The 19,980-nt window shown below is 36.2% G+C and overlaps 1 protein-coding gene across 1 annotated transcript in view; it reads right to left on the bottom strand.

The window, feature by feature from the left end:
- The window catches only part of TONSL (tonsoku like, DNA repair protein), a 60,317-nt gene that overhangs the window by 20,807 nt on the left and 19,530 nt on the right, over window positions 1–19,980 (bottom strand). Inside the window, exons 11-20 of the mRNA XM_058831162.1 lie at window positions 18,808–18,933; window positions 15,803–15,980; window positions 14,590–14,654; window positions 13,634–13,726; window positions 13,430–13,502; window positions 11,100–11,263; window positions 8,416–8,533; window positions 5,780–6,371; window positions 4,212–4,362; window positions 1,243–1,321 (exon numbers count right to left, since the gene is read on the bottom strand). Of these exons, the coding sequence (XP_058687145.1) occupies window positions 1,243–1,321; window positions 4,212–4,362; window positions 5,780–6,371; window positions 8,416–8,533; window positions 11,100–11,263; window positions 13,430–13,502; window positions 13,634–13,726; window positions 14,590–14,654; window positions 15,803–15,980; window positions 18,808–18,933 (1,639 nt within the window). The remainder of the gene's footprint in view (window positions 1–1,242; window positions 1,322–4,211; window positions 4,363–5,779; window positions 6,372–8,415; window positions 8,534–11,099; window positions 11,264–13,429; window positions 13,503–13,633; window positions 13,727–14,589; window positions 14,655–15,802; window positions 15,981–18,807; window positions 18,934–19,980) is intronic.

Raw genomic sequence — 19,980 nt, 5'->3', positions numbered from 1 at the left:
AAAAATTTCCTAAAATATTCCTAAAATATTCCCAAAAAAATCCCAAAAAATTGAAAAAAAAGCACATCCAAAATAACCCCAAAATATCCACAAAAAAATTACGAAAACCTTCAAAAATATTCCCCAAAAATCAAAAAATATTCCCCAAAATTTAAAAAAATTGAAGAAAAAAAACCCCTAAAATATTCCCAAAAAATTAGGGAAAATATTCAAAATATTCCCAAAAAATAATAAAAATATCTTTAAAGTATTCCCAAAAAACCACCCCAAATATTTCCAAAAATTCCCTCAAAAAATCCTCCAAAATCCCCCCAGGATTCCTTTAAAATCTCCAGAAAATTCCCAAAAAATTCTCACAAAATCCCCACAAATCCCTCAGAAGTTCCCTTAAAATCTCCAGAAAATTCCCACAAAATTCCCTTAAAATCCCCCAAAAATTCCCTTAAAATCCCCCAGAAATTCCCTTAATGTCCCCAGAAAATTCCACAAAAATTCCCATAAAATTCCCTTGAAATTTCCTTAAAATCCCCCTAAAAATCCCACAAAACTCCCTTAAAATCCCCTAAAAAAATCCCCATAAATTCCCACAAAGTTCTCTCAAAATCCCCCCAAAATTCCCTTAAAGTCCCGAGAAAATTCCACAAAAATTCCCCCAAATTCTCTTAAAAAATTCCCCAAAATTTCCCTTGAAATCCCACAAAATTCCCAAAAAAATCCCAAAAAAACCCCCAGAAAATTCTCCAAAAATTCCCCCAAAATTCCCTTAAAATGCCCAGAAAATTCCCCAAGAGATCCCTTAAAACCCCCCAAAACTTCCCACAAAATCCCAAAAAAATTTCCCCCCAAAATTCCTTTAAAATGCCCCAAAAATCCCCCAAATATCCCCACAAAATCCCCATTACATTCCAACAAAATTCCCTTAAAATCCCCCAAAAATTCCCTTAAAATCCTGAGAAAATTCCACAAAAATTCCCCCAAAATTCCCAAAAAATTCCCAAAAATTCCCCCAAAATTCCCTTAAAATCCTGAGAAAATTCCCAAAAAAATCCCACAAAATCCCCAGAAAATTCCAAAAAAATCCCCCCAAAATTCCCTTAAAATCCCCTGAAAATTCCCATAAAACCACCCAAAATTCCCTCAAAATCCCCCAAAATCTCTCCCAAGGATCCTCAGGATCATTCCCAGAATTCCCAGGTTATTCCAGAAGGATTTTTTGGGAATTTTGGGAATTTTGGGGCTCACCCAGGCCCAGGCTGGCGCAAACTCTCCGGTAGCGCTCTGGAAGCGGCGGCAAATCCCAACCTTCGATCTCTGCCTGCACCTGGAAAAAATTCCCAGAAAAACCAAAAATCCCATAAACATTCCCAAAAAATTGAAAAAAATCCCTTAAAAATCCCCATCCCCAAAAAATTCCCAAAGAAATGAAAAAAATCCCACCCAAAATATTCCCAGAAAATGAAAATATTCCCAAAATAATCTCTCCAAAATCCCAAAAATTTCCTCCCAAATCCTAAAAAATTCTGGAAAAATCCTCAAAAAAAACCCCAAAAATTGCAAAAAAATCTCCACCCCTTCCCGAACTTCCTGGCATTCCCAGAATTCCCAAATTTCCACCATAATTCCCCCAAAGTTTCCTTCTCAAAACCCCTAAAATACCCACAAGAATACAAAAGAAGTCCCAAAAATTCCCAAATAAAAACTTCCCAAAATTTCGCCAAAAAATCTCCCTTAAATCCCAAAAAGTCCTGGAAAAAAAAATCCAAAAAAAACCCCAAAAATCCCAAAACCCCCCCCCAAAAAACCCCCAAAAAACCCCAAAAATTCCCAACCCCCACAAAAAATCCTAAAAAAATCCCCAAAAATCCACTAAACCCCCAAAATTTCACAAGAAATTTTAAAAAATCCCAAAATCCCTAAATTTTCACCCAAAAATCCTCCCAAAAATTTCACAAAAAATTCCCCCCAAAACCCCTAAAATCCTCCCCAAAATAAAAAAAAATCCTCTGAAAATAAAAAAAAATCCACACAAAAAATCCCCAAAAATCACGAAAAAAATCCTGAAATATCCCAAAAGAATCCCCAAAAAATCCCCCAAAAAATCTCAAAAAATAAAAAAAAAACCCAAAAAATATCAAAACACCCCAAAAAATCCCCCCAAAAAACCAAAAATCTCTAAAAATTCCAAAAAAATCCCAAGAAAATCCCTAAAAAAGTCCCTAAAGAACTCCTGAAAAAATGTCAAAAATAAAAAAAGTTACCCCAAAAAATAAAAAGAACCCCAAAAAATTTTTAAAAATTCCAAAAAAATTCCAAAAAAATCCCTAAAAAATTTGAAAAAATCAAAAAAAATCAAAAAATCCCAAAAAACCCCAATATAATTCCAAAACATCCCCAAAGAACCCCCAAAAAATCTCCCCAAAAATCTGAAAAAGTAAAAAAAAAATTAAAAAGAAAAGAATAAAAAAAAAACCCAAAAAATCTCCAAAATCTCTAAAAAAGTCCAAATAAAATCTCAAAATTTCCCTAAACAATCCCTAAGAAATTCCAAAAAAATCCCTCAAAAAATCCCTAAGAAATAAAAAAAAATTTTAAAAAAATCCCCAAAAAATCCCTAAAAAATAAAAAAAACTAAAAAAAATTTAAAAAAATCCCGAAAAAAAAAAAAAATTTAAAAAAATCCCCCAAAAAATCCCTAAAAAATAAAAAAAAAATTAAGAAAAAATCCCCAAAATCCCTAAAAAATAAAAAAATAAAAAAAATTCCCAAAAAATCCCTAAAAAAAGAAAAAAAATCCTCCAAAAAAATCCCTAAAAAAAAAAAATTTTAAAAAATCCCCAAAAAATCCCTAAAAAATTAAAAAAAAAATTAAAAAAAAAAATCCCCAAAAAATCCCTAAAAAATAAAAAAAAATTTAAAAAGAATTCCCAAAAAAATCCCTAAAAAATAAAAAAAATATTTAAAAAAATCCCCCAAAAAATCCCTAAAAAATAAAAAAAAATTTAAAAAGATCCCCAAAAAAAATCCCTAAAATATAAAAAAAAATTTTAAAAAATCCCCAAAAAATCCCTAAAAAATAAAAAAAAATTAAAAAAAATCCCCAAAAAAATCCCTAAAAAATAAAAAAAAAATAAAAAAAAATCCCCAAAAAATCCCTAAAAATAAAAAAAATTTAAAAAAATCCCCCAAAAAATCCCTAAAAAATAAAAAAAAAATTTTAAAAAATCCCCAAAAAAATCCCTAAAAAATAAAAAAAATATTTAAAAAAATTCCCAAAAAATCCCTAAAAAATAAAAATTAAAAAAAAATCCCCAAAAAATCCCTAAAAAATAAAAAAAAATTTAAAAAAAATCCCCAAAAAATCCCTAAAAAATGAAAAAAAATTTTAAAAAAATCCCCAAAAAAATCCCTAAAAAATAAAAATAAAAATTTAAAAAAATCCCCAAAAAAATCCCTAAAAAATAAAAAAAAAATTTAAAAAATCCCCAAAAAATCCCTAAAAAATAAAAAAAAATAAAAAAAATCCCCAAAAAAATCCCTAAAAAATAAAAAAAAATTAAAAAAAAATCCCCAAAAAATCCCTAAAAAATAAAAAAAAAATTTAAAAAAAATCCCCAAAAAATCCCTAAAAAAAAAAAAATTAAAAAAAAATCCTTCAAAAATCCCTAAAAAATAAAAAAAAATTTTAAAAAAAATCCCCAAAAAATCCCTAAAAAATAAAAAAAAAATTTAAAAAAATCCCCCCAAAAATCCCTAAAAAATAAAAAAAAAATTTAAAAAAATCCCCAAAAAATCCCTAAAAAATAAAAAAATTTTAAAAAATCCCCAAAAAATCCCTAAAAAAAAAAAAAAATTTAAAAAATCCCAAAAAAATCCCTAAAAAATAAAAAAAAATTTTAAAAAAAATCCCCCAAAATCCCTAAAAAATAAAAAAAATTAAAAAAAAACCCAAAAAATCCCTAAAAAATAAAAAAAAAATTTTAAAAATCCCTAAAAAATCCCTAAAAAAAAAAACAATTTTAAAAAATCCCCAAAAAATCCCTAAAAAATAAAAAAAAATTTTAAAAAATGCCTAGAAAATTCCAAAGAAGTTCCTAAACAATTCCCAAAAAAATCCCAAAAAAATCCCAAAAAATCCCCAAAAATCCCCGTTCTGTTCCTGACATTCCCAATATTCCCAACATTCCCAAATCCCGAAATCCCAGCATTCCCACCTCGTCTCCGGAGCTGAGCAGGTCGGTGACGGCGTCGTGAGGGGCCAGCAGAGCCCCGGCCTTGCGCAGCCTCAGCCGAGGGAACGTTCCGGAAGCGCGCGAGAATCGCTCGGCCGCGCGCTCCGCCAGCCACGCCACGCTGTGCTCCCGCCTACGGAATTCCAGCAATTCCCGGGAATTTGGTGTGTTCAGAAATGAGTGGAAATTGGGGAATTTTTCGGGATTTTTTGGGGATTTTTTGAGGCATTTTTAGTGAATTTTTGGGGATTTTTCAAGGAATTTTTAAGTGAAATTTGGAAGATTTTTCTTGTGAATTTTTAGAGATTTTTTTTTATTTTGGGGGATTTTTTTTCAGATTCTTTTGGGGATTTTTGACAAAATTTGGGAAATTTCTTGTGAATTTTCAGTGAATTTTTTATGATTTTTTGGGAGGATTTTGACAAAATTTTGAGGGAACGTTTTTGGATTTTAGAGGATTTATTGGAGATTTTTACCAAATCTTGAGAATTTTTTTTGTGAATTTTGAGGGATCTTTTTCAGAATTTTTAGGCAAAATTTCAGGGATTTTGGAGGATTTTTAAATGAAATTTTTGGAATTTTGGGGGGATTTTTGGTGAAATTTCAGGGGGTTTTTTTGTGGAACGTTCCGGAAGCGCGCGAGAATCGCTCGGCCGCGCGCTCCGCCAGCCACGCCACGCTGTGCTCCCGCCTACGGAATTCCAGCAATTCCCGGGAATTTGGTGTGTTCAGAAACACTTGGAAATTGGGGAATTTTTTGGGATTTTTTGAAGAATATTTTTGGGAATTTTGAAGGAATTTTATGGGATTTTTGCAAGATTTTTTGGGGAATTTTGGGGGAATTTTATGGGATTTTTACAGGATATTTTTGGGAATCTTGGGAGAATCTTCTGAGAATTTTGGGAGAATTTTATGGGATTTTTGAAGGATATTTTTGGGAATTTTGAAGAAATTTTACGGGATTTTTTTGGGAATTTTGGGGGAATTTTACGGGATTTATAAAGGATATTTTATGGGATTTTTGGGGGAAATTTATGGTACTTTTGGAGGAATTTTATGGGATTTTTCCAGGACATTTTCAGGAATTTTGGGAGAATTTAATGGGATTTTTGAAGGATAGTTTTGGGAATTTTGGAGAAATTTTCTGAGAATTTTGAGAGAATTTCATGGGATTTTTCCAGGATATTTTTGGGAATTTTGGAGGAATTTTATGGGATTTTTGCAGGATATTTTACGGGATTTTTGGGAGGAATTTTATGGGATTTTTCCAGGACATTTTCAGGATTTTTGGGAGAATTTCATGGGATTTTTGAAGGATATTTTTGGGAATTTTGGGGGAATTTTATGGGATTTTTGGAAGGAATTTTATGGGAATTTTCCAGGACATTTCCAGGAATTTTGGGATGATTTCCCAGCACTTTTGGCTTTTTTCCCCCCAAATCCCCACGGGGGGAACAGCCCTGGCTAAAATTCCACAATTTCCAGTGGAATTTTATGGAATTCCCGCCAGCACCACCCCAAAAATTCCCGGAAAAACTTGGAATTCTCACCTGGGCGCCACCGGGATGAGGAAAACGTCGTCCTGGATTCGGATCCGGATGCGCAGGACGGGAATTTGGGAAGAATTCCCAGAAGATTCCGGAATTTCCGAGGAATTCGGGATAACCCCGGAAGATTCCGGAACTTCGGGCGGATCCGAATCGATCCCAGAAAATTCCTGCTGATCTTTGGGATCCTTCCCGGAATCCTCCGGAATTTGGGATTCCCGAGACGAAACTTTGGATGTTCCGGGATTGGGAATTTGGTGATCCCGACGAGATTCCCGGAATTCCCAAGGATTCTTCCGGGCTTTTTTTCGGGATGGTCCCAAATCGTCCTCCAGCCAATCTTCCTGCTCCAGGAATTCTTCCAGCGGGATCAAGGCGGGTTTGGGAATTTCGGGTGGAAATTTGGGATTTTCTGTCGGAAATTTGGGATTTTCCGAGCCGGTTTTTCCCGATTTTCCCAAATCCCGTTTTTTTTCCGGCTTTTCGGCCTCTGGAATTCGCTGGCGCTTCCGGAGAGGACTCGAAGGGGCCCCGATCCCGGGATTTGGGGTTTGGGATTTTGGGATTTGGGATTCCTGAGGAGGATCAGGAAGGGCTGGAAAAAGTAAAAAAAAATCAGGATTAAGGTCGGGAAAAATTGGGGGAAATCAGGGAAAATCCTGAAGGAAGAAGGAAATTCGGGATGGGGGCGTGGAATTCCCAAAGAAAGTGGGATGGGGGTGGAAAAATTCTGGAAAAATGAGGAATTGGGGCAGAGAATTCCCAAAAACAATTGTTGTTATTATTGTTATTTTTGTTATTAATATAATAAGAATATTAATAAATTACATTATATTGAAATAACACTTTAAAAATTAAAAGGAAACCAGAAAAAACAAAAACAAAAAAAAATCAGAAAGTACAAAAAAAATTAGAATAAAAATTCCCCAAAAAATCACTAAAAACCCCAGATATTAAAAAAAAAAAAAAATCAAAATAAATTAAAAAACAAAAATTAACCCTGGAAAAAAAAAATAATAAAATCAGAAAAAAGCAGAAAAAATTTTCCCCAAATATAAAAAACAAAAAAAATCAGGAAAGTAAAAAAAAAAAAAAAAAACCAAAAAAAAACCCCAAACCCCCAAAAAATCAGAAAAAAATCCCTCAAAAAAATAAAGAAAAATCCCAAAATTCCCAAAATAAAAATGTTAAAAAACCTGAAAAAAACTGAAAAAAAACTGAAAAAAATTTTAAAATCTGAAAAAATCCAAAAATTCCCCAAAAAAATCTTGATAAAAGCGGAAAAAACCTGAAAATAATTCCAAATTACATTTAAAAACAATCAGAAAAAAAATTACTCCAAACACAAAAAAACATGCAAAAAATATAAAAAAATCTTAAAAATCACAAAAAGAGTAAAATAAAGTTATAAAAAATAGAAAAAAACCAGAAAGAAGTGAAACAAAAATAGAGAAAAAAAAATTCAAAATAAAAGGAGGTTCTAAAAAATAACAAAAATGGGGGGAAATTTAAAAATACCTGAAAAAATCACAAAAAATTGGTAAAAAATTAAAAACAAGCTGAAAAAAGTAACAAAAATGAGAGAAAAAATGTGAAAAAATAAGAAAAAACGGGGGAAAATATTAAAAAGAAATAAAAATTGAAGAAGTAACAAAGAAATGGGGAAAAAAATTAAAATACTAAGAAAATTTTAAAAAATCTGAAAAACTAAGAAAAATATTGAGAAAAAATTCCAAAAAAATACAGAGAAATAACAAAAAAAGGGGAAAACAAAATCAAATCTGAAAAAATTATGAAAGTGGGGAAAATACATACAAAAAAATCTGAAAAAAATATTAAAAAATGAGAAAAAATCCAAAAAATAAAAAAAAAAAAAGAAAAAAAACCTGAAATTATGAACAAAAAATAAAAAAAAAAAAATGAAGAAATAACAAAGAAATGTGGAAAAAAATAAAAAAGAGGGAAAAAAGTCTAAAAAAATTAAAAAAAAATCTTAAAAAAAAGAAAAATACGGAAAAAAAAATCCAAAGAAATAACAAAAAAAGGGAGAAAGAATAAGAAATAAAATCTGAAAAGATAACAAATAAATGGGAAAAAAATTTAAAGAAAAGAAAAAGAGAAAAAAAAATCTGAAAAAATAGAAAAAATGTGGAAAAAATATTCAAAAAATCTGAAAAAAATAACAAAAAATGGGGAAAAAATGTCAAAAAAAAGCCAAAAAAAACAAAAAATGGGGAAAAAAGTAAAAAAGAATCTTAAAAAAATAACAAAAAATAGGGGGAAAAAAGCCCTGGAAAAAGTAACAAAAATGTGGAAAAATATGCAAAAAATTCTGAAAAAATAACAAAAAAAGTGGAAAAAATAAAAAAAAAATCTGAAAAAATATTTAAAATGTGGAAAAAAGAAAAAAATCTGAAAAAATAACAAAAAATGAGGAAAATTTCTAAAAAATCTGAAATCAAAAAACAAAAACTGAGAAAAAAAATCCAAAAAATACCCCAAAAAAATCCAAATAAAACAAAAAAGAAATCAGAAAAAAAATCTAAAAAAAATTTAAAAACAACCAGAGAAAAGTCTGAAAAAAATCTGATTAAAATCTGGAAAGAATTCCCAAAATTCCAGGAATTCCAGGCTCCCACCTGAGCTTTGCCCCCCGAGCAGCTCCAGGGTCTCGCGGGCGCTCGCCCAGGTCTCGGCGTCGAGCTCGGATCCAAAATTCTCCAACCACTCCTGGAGAGTGTCCAGAGGCGTCTGGCCCTGGAAAAGAGGGAAAATCCCAAATTTTGGGAGGAATTCCGGAGGTTTTGGGGGGGTTGGGAAGGGTTAAATGGGGTGGGGGGGAGGGGAAAGTGGAATTTGGGGTTTTTTGGGGTGAAAAATGAGGAATGATTTGGGGGAAGTGAGGAAAAAATTTGGGAAAAGAGGAAAAAAGTTGAAAAATGGAGAAAATGATGGGAATAATCCAGAAAAAAAAAGCTGAAATGAAATTTTAAAAATTGGAAAAGAATTAGGAATAATCAGAAGAAATTATCCAAAAATTCTTAAAAAGCGCAGAAGAAAAAAATTTTAAAAATCACCAAAAAAATCTGAAAAAACTCAGAAAAAATTTAAAAATGAAAAATCCCCAAAAAAATTCCAAGAAAAAAAATTACAATCACGAAAAAATGGAAAAAAAATCCCCAAAAATTAAAAAAAAAAAAATCTAAAAAAAAAAGGAAAAATTTCTCCAAAAATCCCCCCAAAAAATCCACAAAAAACCCAAAAAAAACTCAAAAAATCTGAAAAAACTTTTAAAAAATCCCTCAAAAAATGAAAAAAAAATCTGAAAAAAACATCAAAAAATCCTCAAAAAAACTGCAAAAAAACCCCAAAATACCTGAAAAAAAATATAAAAAACAAAAAAAAAAGAAGAAAAAAAATCTGAAAAAATCCCCGAAATATCTGAAAAAAAGAAAAAAAAATCCCCCCAAAAAAGAAAAAAAATTCTGAAAAAATCCCCAGAAAAATCTGAAAAAAAATCTGAAAAAAAATCTGAAAAAAATAAAAATAAATTCTGAAGAAACACCAAAAAAACCCAAAAAGAATTTTAAAAATCTTTAAAAAAATCTGGAAAAAAAAATGGAAAAATAAAAAAAATACAACTTGAAAAAGATCTTCCAAAATAAAAAAAAAAAATTTGAAAAAAAACCTGAAAAAAATCCTCAAAAAATCTGAAAATTAATCTGAAAAAAACCCCAAAATATCTGAAAAAATAAAAAAAAAAAAAAAGAAGGAAAAAAAATCTGAAAAAATCTGAAAAATCCTCAAAATATCTGAGAAAAAGAAAAAAAAAATCCCCCAAAAAAGAAAAAAAAATTCTAAAAAAAATCCCCAGAAAAATCTGAAAAAAAAAATCTGAAAAAAATTTAAAAAAAAATCTGAAAAAAATTTCTTTAAAACATCTGTAAAAAAAATCTGGGAAAATAAAAAAAAAAATCTGGGAAAATAAAAAAAAAAAATCTGGGAAAGATCTTCAAAAATAAAAGAATTCCCAAAAAACCTGAAAAAATTCCTCCAAAAAAATCTGAAAAAAATTCCCCAAAAAAAAAAAAAAATCCTGAAAAATCAAAAAAAAAATCCCAAAAAATCAGAAAAAAAATCCACAAAAAACAAAAATATAATAAAAGAACAAATCCTGAAAAATAAAAACAAATTCCAAAAAAATCAGAAAAAAATCCAAAAAAACCCCCCAAAAAAATACAAGAAAAAATCCTGAAAAATCAAAAAACAATTCCCAAAAAATCAGAAAAAAATCCAGAAAAAACATAAATTTTTTTTTAAAAAAATTCCCCAAAAATTCCCGAGGATTCCCTGGAATTCCCTCCCTGTGTGTGTCCGTACCCGGGCGTTCCTGGCGCTCAGGGTGGCTCCGGAGCGGATCAGCAGCTGCACCACCGGGGAAAAAAAAAATCCCCAAAAAATTCCCATTAAAATAAAAAAAATCCCCCAAAAATTCCCATTAAAATCCAAAAAAATACCCCAAAAAAATTTTAAAAAAATTTTAAAAAATTGGAAAAAAAACTTAAAAAAATAAAAAAAAAATCCCCCAAAATTTCCATTAAAATAGAAAAAAAATCCCCCAAAAAATCTCAAAAAAATTCTAAAAAATTGGGAAAAAAACTTAAAAAAACAAAAAAAAAAATCCCCAAAAATTCCCATTAAAATAGAAAAAAAATCCCCCAAAAAATCTCAAAAAAATTTTAAAAAATTGGGAAAAAAACTTTAAAAAAACCAAAAAAAAAATCTCCAAAAATTCCCGAAAAATTCCTGAGGATTCCCTGGAATTCCCTCCCCGTGTGTGTCCGTACCCGGGCGTTCCTGGCGCTCAGGGAGGCTCCGGAGCAGATCAGCAGCTGCGCCACCGGGAAGAATAAAAATCCCCAAAAATTCCCATTAAAATAAAAAAAATCCCCAAAAAAATCCCAAAAAATTCCCATTCAAATCCAAAAAAATCCCCAAAAAAATCCCAAAAAATTCCCATTAAAATTCAAAAAAATCCCCAAAAAAATCCCCAAAAAATTAAAGAAATTGGGAAAAAAACTTAAAAAAACGCACCAAAAAAATCTCCATAAATTCCTATTAAAATCCAAAAAAATCCCCCAAAAAACCTCAAAAAAATTCCCATTAAAATCCAAAAAAATCCCCCAAAAAAATCTCAAAAAAATTAAAAAAAATTGGAAAAAAACCTTAAAAAAACACAAAAAAAAAATCCCAAAAAATCCCCCAAAATTCCTGAAAAATTCCCAAGGATTCCCTGGAATTCCCTCCCTGTGTGTGTCCGTACCCGGGCGTTCCTGGCGCTCAGGGAGGCTCCGGAGCGGATCAGCAGCTGCGCCACCGGGAAGCGGCCGGAGGCCAGCGCGTCGTGCAGCGGCGTCAGCCCCTCGCAGCCCGGCCCGCCCGCGTCGTCCCGCGCCGCCCCGCGCTCCAGCAGCAGCCGAGCCACCTCTGCCACAGGGAAAAAATCGGGAATTCAGCGGGAATTAATCCTGATCCTGATCCCATTCCCGACCTTGGTCCCGATCCTGATCCCATTCCTGAGCCCGGATCCCATTCCCATTCCCTATCCCATTCCCATTCCCTATCCCATTCCCATTCCCTATCCCATTCTGGATCCCGTTCCCATTCCCTATCCCATTCCTGATCCCATTCCCATTCCCTATCCCATTCCTGATCCCATTCCCATTCCTGATCCCATTCCCAATCCCTATCCCATTCCGGATCCCATTCCCATTCCCTATCCCATTCCTGATCCCATTCCCATTCCCTACCCCATTCCTGATCCCATTCCCATTCCCTATCCCATTCCCATTCCCTATCCCATTCCTGATCCCAATCCCAATCCCTGATCCCATTCCTGATCCCATTCCCATTCCCTATCCCATTCCTGATCCCAATCCCAATCCCTGATCCCAACCCTGATCCCGATCCCAATCCCTGATCCCATTCCTGATCCAAATCCCAATCCCTGATCCCATTCCTGATCCCGATCCCAATCCCTGATCCCATTCCTGATCCCAATCCCGATCCTGATCCCATTCCTGATCCCAATCCCGATCCCAATCCCAATCCCTGATCCCAATCCTGATCCCAATCCCAATCCCTGATCCCAATCCTGATCCCTGATCCTGATCCCTGATCCCAACCCTGATCCCAATCCCAATCCCTGATCCCATTCCTGATCCCGATCCCAATCCCTGATCCCATTCCTGATCCCCATCCCAATCCCTGATCCCAATCCTGATCCTGATCCTATTCCTGATCCCAATCCTGATCCCAATCCCAATCCCTGATCCCATTCCTGATCCCAATCCCGATCCCTGATCCCAATCCTGATCCCTGATCCCAATCCTGATCCCTGATCCCAATCCTGATCCTGATCCCATTCCTGATCCCAATCCCAAATCCCATTCCTGATCCTGATCCTATTCCTGATCCCAACCCTGATCCCAATCCCAATCCCTGATCCCATTCCTGATCCCAATCCCGATCCCTGATCCTGATCCCTGATCCCATTCCTGATCCCAATCCCAATCCCTGACCCCTGGTCCTGATCCCAATTTTTTGGGATTTTCCTCCCCGGTTTCCAGGACTCCCCCTCAAATTTTTCAGGATTTTCCCCCCAGTTTTGGGGATTTTCCTCCCCAATTTTCAGGATTTGCCCCCAAAATTTTTGGGGATTTTCCTCCCCAACTTGTGGGATTCCCCCAAATTTTTCAGGATTTTTCCTCCTCAATTTTCAGGATTTCATCCCAAATCTTTTGGGATTTTTCCTCCCAATTTACAGATTTTTTTTCTCCTCAATTCCCAGATTTTTCCTCCCCAATTTTCAGGATTCTCCCCCAAATTTTGGGGGGATTTTTTTCTCCACAATTTCCAAAATTTTTCCTCCAAAATTTTGGGATTTTTCCTCTCCAATTTTTGGGATTTTTTCCTCCCCAATTTTCAGGATTTCACCCCAAATCTTTTGGGATTTTTTCCTCCCAGTTTTCAGATTGTTCCTCCCCAATTTTCAGGATTCCCCCTGAAATTTTCCAGGATTTCCCCCCCCCAATCTTCAGGATTCTCCCCCAAATTTTTTAATTTTTCTCCCCAATTTCCAGATTTTTCCTCCCCAATTTTCAGGATTTGCCCCCAGAATTTTTGGGGATTTTCCTCCCCAACTTTTGGGATTCCCCCAAATTTTTCAGGATTTTTCCTCCTCAATTCTTGGGATTTTCCACCCCAATTTTCAGGACATTCCCCCCAAATTTTGGGGATTTTTCCTCCCAATTTCCAGATTCTTCCCCCCCAATTTTCAGGATATTCCCCCAAATTTTTCAGGAATTTTCCTCCTCAAGTTTTGGGATTTTCCTTCCAAATTTTAAGGATATTCCCCCAAATTTTTCAGGAATTTTCCTCCCAATTCCCAGATTTTTCCTCCCCAATTTTCAGGATTCCTCCAAATTTTGGGAGATTTTTCCTCCCAATTTCCAGATTTCCCCCCCCCCCCCAATTTTCAGGATTCCTCCAAATTTTCCAGGATTCCCCCTGGATTTTTCCAAGCCCCCATCCCAATTTTCTCCCCTCATCCCAAATCCCCAAAATCCCGGGATTTTCCCCCATTTCCCTCACCCAGGTGGCCGTGATTGGCGGCCTCGTGCAGGGGAGTCCATCCACAATAATCCCGAGGATTCACTGGATGACCCTAAAAAAAATCATGGAATTTTCATGGAATTCTGGGAATTCCCACAGATTTTTTCCCAGGAATTCTGGGGATTTTTTGGGAATTTTTTTGGGAATTTTTTGGGAATTTTTTGGGAATATTTTGGGAATTACCTGATCCAGGTAAAGCCGAACTTTCTTGAGGTCTCCCTCGATGCAGGCTCGGTGCAGGGGGGTCTCGCCCCGCTCGTTCCGACGGTTCCACTGCTGGAATTCCGGGAATTTTCGGGAATTTTTGGGAATTTTCGGGAATTTTTGGGGTTCTCCCAAGCGGGAATTTCGGGATTCTCACCCAGGAGAGGCTCCCAAAGAATTCCCAAAGAATTCTTGGGAATTTTGGGGGTTTCTTAGGAATTTTTTGGGGATTTCTTGGGAATTTTGGGAGATTTTTTTGGGAATCTCGGAGATTTTTTGGGAATCTTAGAGATTTCTTGGGAATTTTTTGGGGATTTCTTGGGAATTTTGGAGATTCCTTGGGAATTTTGGGCATTTCTTGGGAATTTTAGGGGATTTCTCTGGCATTTTTCGGGATTTCTTGGGAATTTTGGGGGATTTCTTGGGAATTTTGGGGGATTTCTTGGGAATTTTGGGCAATTCTTGGGAATTTTGGAGATTTCTTGGTAATTTTGGAGGAATTCTTGGGAATTTCGGGCACTTCTTGGGAATTTTTTGGGATTTTGGGATTACTTGGGAAATTCTTGGGAATTTTGGAGAGTTTCTCAGGAATTTTGAAGGATTTCTTGGGAATTGTGGGAGATTTCTTGGGAATTTTGGGGGATTTTGGGGGGATTTCTGGGGAATTTTGGGGGGATTTCTCAGGAATTTTGGGGATTTCTGGAAAAATTTTGGGGAAAATCAGATTTTTTTGGCGGGATTTAAGTGATTTTGAGAGGATTTTTGAGATGAAAAAACCCCAAAACTCCAAGATTTGGGCTGAAAAATTGGGAATTTTGGGATTAAAAAAAAACCCAATAAAATACTCCAAAAAAAATCCCCAAAATTGGGGGGTTTTGAGAGGGATTTTTGGGAATTCTGGGGATTTTTTGGGAATTTTTGGGGTCTCCCCTCACCCTGTTGCTCCGGCGCCTCCCGGGGACACTTTTGGGGTAACCCTCGAGATCTTCATCTTCCTCCTCTGCCAAAAAAAACCCAAATTATCCTCAAATTCCACCAAATCCATCAAAAATTCCCTTCCCAAAACCTCAAATTCCCCCTAAAACCTCAAAATTCCCAAAAATCCCTCAAAATTCTCCTTCCAAAAACTCCAAATTCCCCCTAAAACCCCAAAATTCCCCTCCCAAAACTTCCAAGTTCCCCCTAAAACCTCAAAATTCCCAAAAATCTCTCAAAATTCCCCTTCCCAGAATCCCAAATTCCACCTAAAAACCCCAAAATTCCCAAAAATCCCTCAAAATTCCCCTTCCCAAACCCCCAAATTCCCCCTAAAAACCCCAAATTCCTCCTAAAAAACCCAAATTCCCCCTAAAACCCCAAAATTCCCTAAAATGCCTCAAAATTCCCCTCCTCAAACCCCAAATTCACCCTAAAATCCAAAATTCCCTAAAATCCCTCAAAATTCCCTAAAAACCACAAAATTCCCTTCTCAAAACCCCAAAATCTCCTTTAATCCCCCAAAATTCCCTAAAATCCCCCAAAATTCCCTTCCCAAAATTCCAAATTCCCTCTAAAACCCCCAAAATTCCCTAAAATCCCTCAAAATTCCCCTCCCAAATCCCCCAAAATTCCCCCAAATTTCCCCCCCAGGGATCCCCAAAATTCCCTAAAATTCAAAATAATCCTCTCCAAATTCCTATAAAATTCCTCAGATTCCCCCAAAAATCACAAAAATTCTCTCCAAATCCACCATAAAAATTCCCAAAATTCCCCCCACGGATCCCCAAATTCCCCAAAATCCAAAAAATCTTCTCCAAATCCCCCCAAAATTCCCAAAAATTCCCCCCAAGGATCCCCGAAATTCCTCAGAATTCCCAAAAATCCTCTCCAAATCCCCCCAAAATTCCCTATAAATTCCCCCAAATTCCCTAAAATCCCAAAAATTCTCTCCAAATCCCACCAAAAACTCCCAAAATTCCCCTAAAATTCCCCCAAATTCCCTAAAATCCCAAAAATTCACTCCAAATCCCAACAAAAATTCCCAAAATTCCTCCAAATTCCCTAAAATCCCAAAAATCTTCTCCGAATCCCCCAAAAATCCCAAAAATTCTCTCCAAAACCTTCCTAAAATTCCCAAAATTCCCAAAAATTCCCCAAATTCCCGCTCACCACTCTCCGACAGCTCCGATTCCGACTCAGATTCAGATTCGGATTCTTCCTCCTCCTCTTCCTCCTCTTCCTCCTCCTCTTCCCGGGAATCCTCTCCGAGTTTTTTTCGGGAATTTTCGGCTCCTTCCAGGTCCCCGTCCCGGAGCTGCTGAGCCCGGAGCCGCCGCAGAACCTGGCGCTGGAAAAACGGGAATTTGGGCATGGAAAAATCCCAAAAAAACAGGAAAATGTCCCAAAAAACCCCAGGATTTGGTGATGGAAAATGGGAATTTTTTTGGGATGGAATATCCCAGAAAAATGGGAAAACGTCCCCAAAAAAACCCCAAAAATCCCTGGGATTTGGCGCTGGAAAAACGGGAATTCGGGCATGGAAAAATCCCAGAAAAACAGGAAAATGTCCCAAAATAAACCCCAAAAATCCCTGAGATTTGGTGATGGAAAAATGGGAATTCTGGCATGGAAAAATCCCAGAAAAATGGGAAAATGTCCCAAAAAAACCGGAAAATGTCCCAGAAAAACCCCCCAAAAAAACAGGATTTGGTGCTGGGAAATTGGGAATTCTGGCATGGAAAAATCCCAGAAAAACGGGAAAATGTCCCAGAAAAAACGGGAAAATGTCCCAGAAAAACCCAGGATTTGGTGATGGGAAATTGGGATTTTTTTGGGGATGGAATATCCCAGAAAAATGGGAAAATGTCCCAAAAAAACCCTCAAAAATCCCTGGGATTTGGTGCTGGAAAAACGGGAATTCGGGCATGGAAAAATCCCAGAAAAATGGGAAAATGTCCCAGAAAAACCCAGGATTTGGTGATGGGAAATTGGGATTTTTTTTGGGATGGAATATCCCAGAAAAACGGGGAAATGTCCCAAAAAAAACCCCCAAAAAACATGGAAAAATCCCCAAAAACCGGGAAAATGTCCCAAAAAAAGCCAGGATTTGGTGATGGGAAATTGGGAATTTTTTGGGGATGGAAAAATCCCCAAAAACTGTAAAAATGTCCCAAAAAAACCCCTCAAAACTCAGCACCTGGGGCTGGAAAAATGGGAATTCCGGTATGGAAAAATCCCAGAAAACTGGGAAAATGTCCCAAAAAAATCCCTGAGATCTGGTGCTGGAAAAATGGGAATTCCGGTATGGAAAAATCCCAAAAAAACGGGAAAATGTCCCAAAAAACCCCAGGATTTGGTGATGGAAAATGGGAATTTTTTGGGGGATGGAATATCCCAGAAAAATGGGAAAATGTCCCCAAAAAAACCCCAAAAACTCAGAACCTGGAGCTGGAAAAATGGGAATTTTGGCATGGAAAAAACCCAAAAAAACGGGAAAGTGTCCCAGAAAAACTCAGGATTTGGTGCTGAGAAAATGGGAATTCTGGCATGGAAAAAAATCCCTAAAAAATGGGAAAATGCCCCCAAAAAAAGGGAACAGGTCCCAGAAAATCCTTGGGATTTGGCACTGGAAAAACGGGAATTAAGGCATGGAAAAAAATCCCTGAAAAATGGGAAAATGCCCCAAAAAAAGGGAACATGACCCAGAAAATCCTTGGGATTTGGCACTGAAAAACGGGAATTCCAGCATGGAAAAAAATTCCTGAAAAACGGGAAAATGCCCCAAAAAAAACCCTAAAAATTCCTGGGATTTGGGGGTGGAAAAACGGGAATTCCAGCAGGGAAAAATCCCAGAAAAATGGGAAAATGTCCCAAAAAACTCAGGATTTGGTGATGGAAAAATGGGAATTCTGGCATGGAAAAATCCCAGAAAAATGGGAAAATGTTTTTTTTTCCAAATGTTTTTTTCCAAATGTTTTTTCCCCCAAAAATCCCTGGGATTTAATGCTGGAAAAACGGGAATTCCAGCATGGAAAAAAATCCCATAAAAATAAAATAAAAAAAATTTGAAAAAAATTCACAAAAATTCTAAATAAATCCCCAAAAAATCCCCCAAAAAATATAAAAAAAATCTTCTAAAAAATTCCTTAAAACCCCTTAAAAATCAAAAAACAAAACCCTAAAAAATTCCTAAAACACCCCCTAAAAATTCCATAAAAATCCCTAAAAGTTAAAAAAAATTGCCTAAGAATTCCATATAAATCCCAAAAAAATCCCAAATAAATCCCCCTCCAAAATCCCCTAAAAAATAAAAAAAACCAACAAAAAACCCCCCCAAAAAAACCCTAAAAAAACCCTAAAAAACTCTAAAAAATCCTCCAAATTCCCAAAATTCCCAAATTCCCAGAATTCCCACCTGGAGCCGGGAATCTCCGGCGGCCTCGGCGCATCCCAGGGTGCTGAGACCCCAAAATTCCCAAAAAATCCCCAAAAAATCCCAAAAAACCCAAAAAAGTCCCCAAAAAATTTCCTAAAAATCCCTGAAAATCCAAAAAAAATCCCGAAAAATCCCAAAGAATTCCCAAAAATTCCTGAAATTCCCGGAATTCTCACCTGGAGCCGGGAATCTCCAGCGGCCTCGGCGCATCCCAGGGCGCTGAGACCCCAAAATTCCCAAAAAATCCCCTAAAAAATCCCCAAAAAACCCAAAAAAGTCCCCAAAAAATTTCCTAAAAATCCCTGAAAATTCCCAAAAAAAATCCCGAAAAATCCCAAAGAATTCCCAAAAATTCCTGAAATTCCCGGAATTCTCACCTGGAGCCGGGAATCTCCGGTGGCCTCAGCATATCCCAGGGTGTTCAGACCCCAAAATTCCCTAAAAAATTCCCTAAAAACTCCCAAAAAATTCCAAAAAAACCAAAAAAAATCCCCAAAAAATATCCAAAAAATCCCAAAATATTCCCAGAATTCCCAAAAATTCCCGAATTCCCGGAATTCCCACCTGGAGCCGGGAATCTCCAGCGGCCTCGGCGCATCCCAGGGTGCTGAGACCCCAAAATTCCCAAAAAATCCCAAAAAAATCCCCAAAAAATCCCCAAAAACCCAAAAAAATCCCAAAAAAATCCCAAAAAATCCCCAAAAATTCCCAGAATTCCCAAAATTCCCGGAATTCCCACCTGGAGCCGGGAATCTCCGGCAGCCTCGGCGCATCCCAGGGCTCTGCGGAGCGGGGGCAGGATCTGATCCGGAGCTGATCCCAAATCCTCCAGAGCCAGAGCCACGTTCAGCCACGTCCGGCATTCCTGGGAATTGCGGGAATTGCGGGAATTTCGGGAATTCTGGGAATTCTGGGAGTTCCAGGATTCGGGGATTTGGGAATTGGGAATTCAGGGATTTGAGAATCGGGGATTTGGGATCGAGAATTTGGGATTGTGAATTTGGGATCAGGAATTTTGGATCAGGACTTTGGGAATATTTGGGAATATCTGGGAATTCAGGGATTTGGGATTGGGAATTTGGGGATTTGGGATCGGGAATTTGGGATCAGGGATTTGGGAATTTGGGACTGGGAATTTGGGAATATTTCTGAATTTGGGGATATTTGGAAATTCAGGAATTTGAGCATTCAGGAATTCAGGGAATCCAGGAATTTGGGAATATCTGGGAATTCCAGGAATTTGGGATCAGAAATTTGGGGATTTGAGATTGAAGATTTGGGAATTCTGGGAATTCCGGGATGCGCTCACCTCCAGGGATTTAGGGATTCAGGGATTTGGGAATTCAGGGATTCAGGAATTTGTTAATTTGGGAATTCAGGAAATCAAAGATTTGGAAACCCTGGGATTTGGGAATTCAGGAATTCAAGAATTTGAGAATTCAGGAATTCGAGGATTTGAGAATTCCAGGAATTCCGGAAATTTGGGATCAGAAATTTGGAGATTTGGGAATTCAGGGATTCAAGAATTTGGAAATTCAAGAATTCAAGAATTCAGGAATTCAGGAATTTGGGAATTCTGGGAACTGTGAATTTGGGAATACCTGGAAATTCAGGAATTCGGGGATTCGGGAATTCAGGAATTTGGGATCAGGAATTCAGGAATTTGGGATCAGGAATTCAGAAATTTGGGATCAGGAATTCAGAAATTTGGGATCAGGAATTTGGGGATTTGGGATTGGAGATTTGGGAATTCCAGGATTTGGGATCAGAAATTCCGGGAACTGGGATCAGAAATTCGGGAATTTGGGATCAGAAATTCGGGGATTTGGGATTGGAGATTTGGGAATCCTGAGAATTCTGGGAAGTTGGGATCAGAAATTCGGGGGTTTGGGGTTGGAAATTGGGGAATTTT

This window comes from Poecile atricapillus, chromosome 2 (genome assembly GCF_030490865.1).
Source record: "Poecile atricapillus isolate bPoeAtr1 chromosome 2, bPoeAtr1.hap1, whole genome shotgun sequence".
Taxonomy (NCBI): Eukaryota; Metazoa; Chordata; class Aves; order Passeriformes; family Paridae; genus Poecile; species Poecile atricapillus.
The sequence above is the reverse complement of the archived record's forward strand: the minus strand, read 5'-3'. Positions and strand labels throughout refer to the sequence as shown.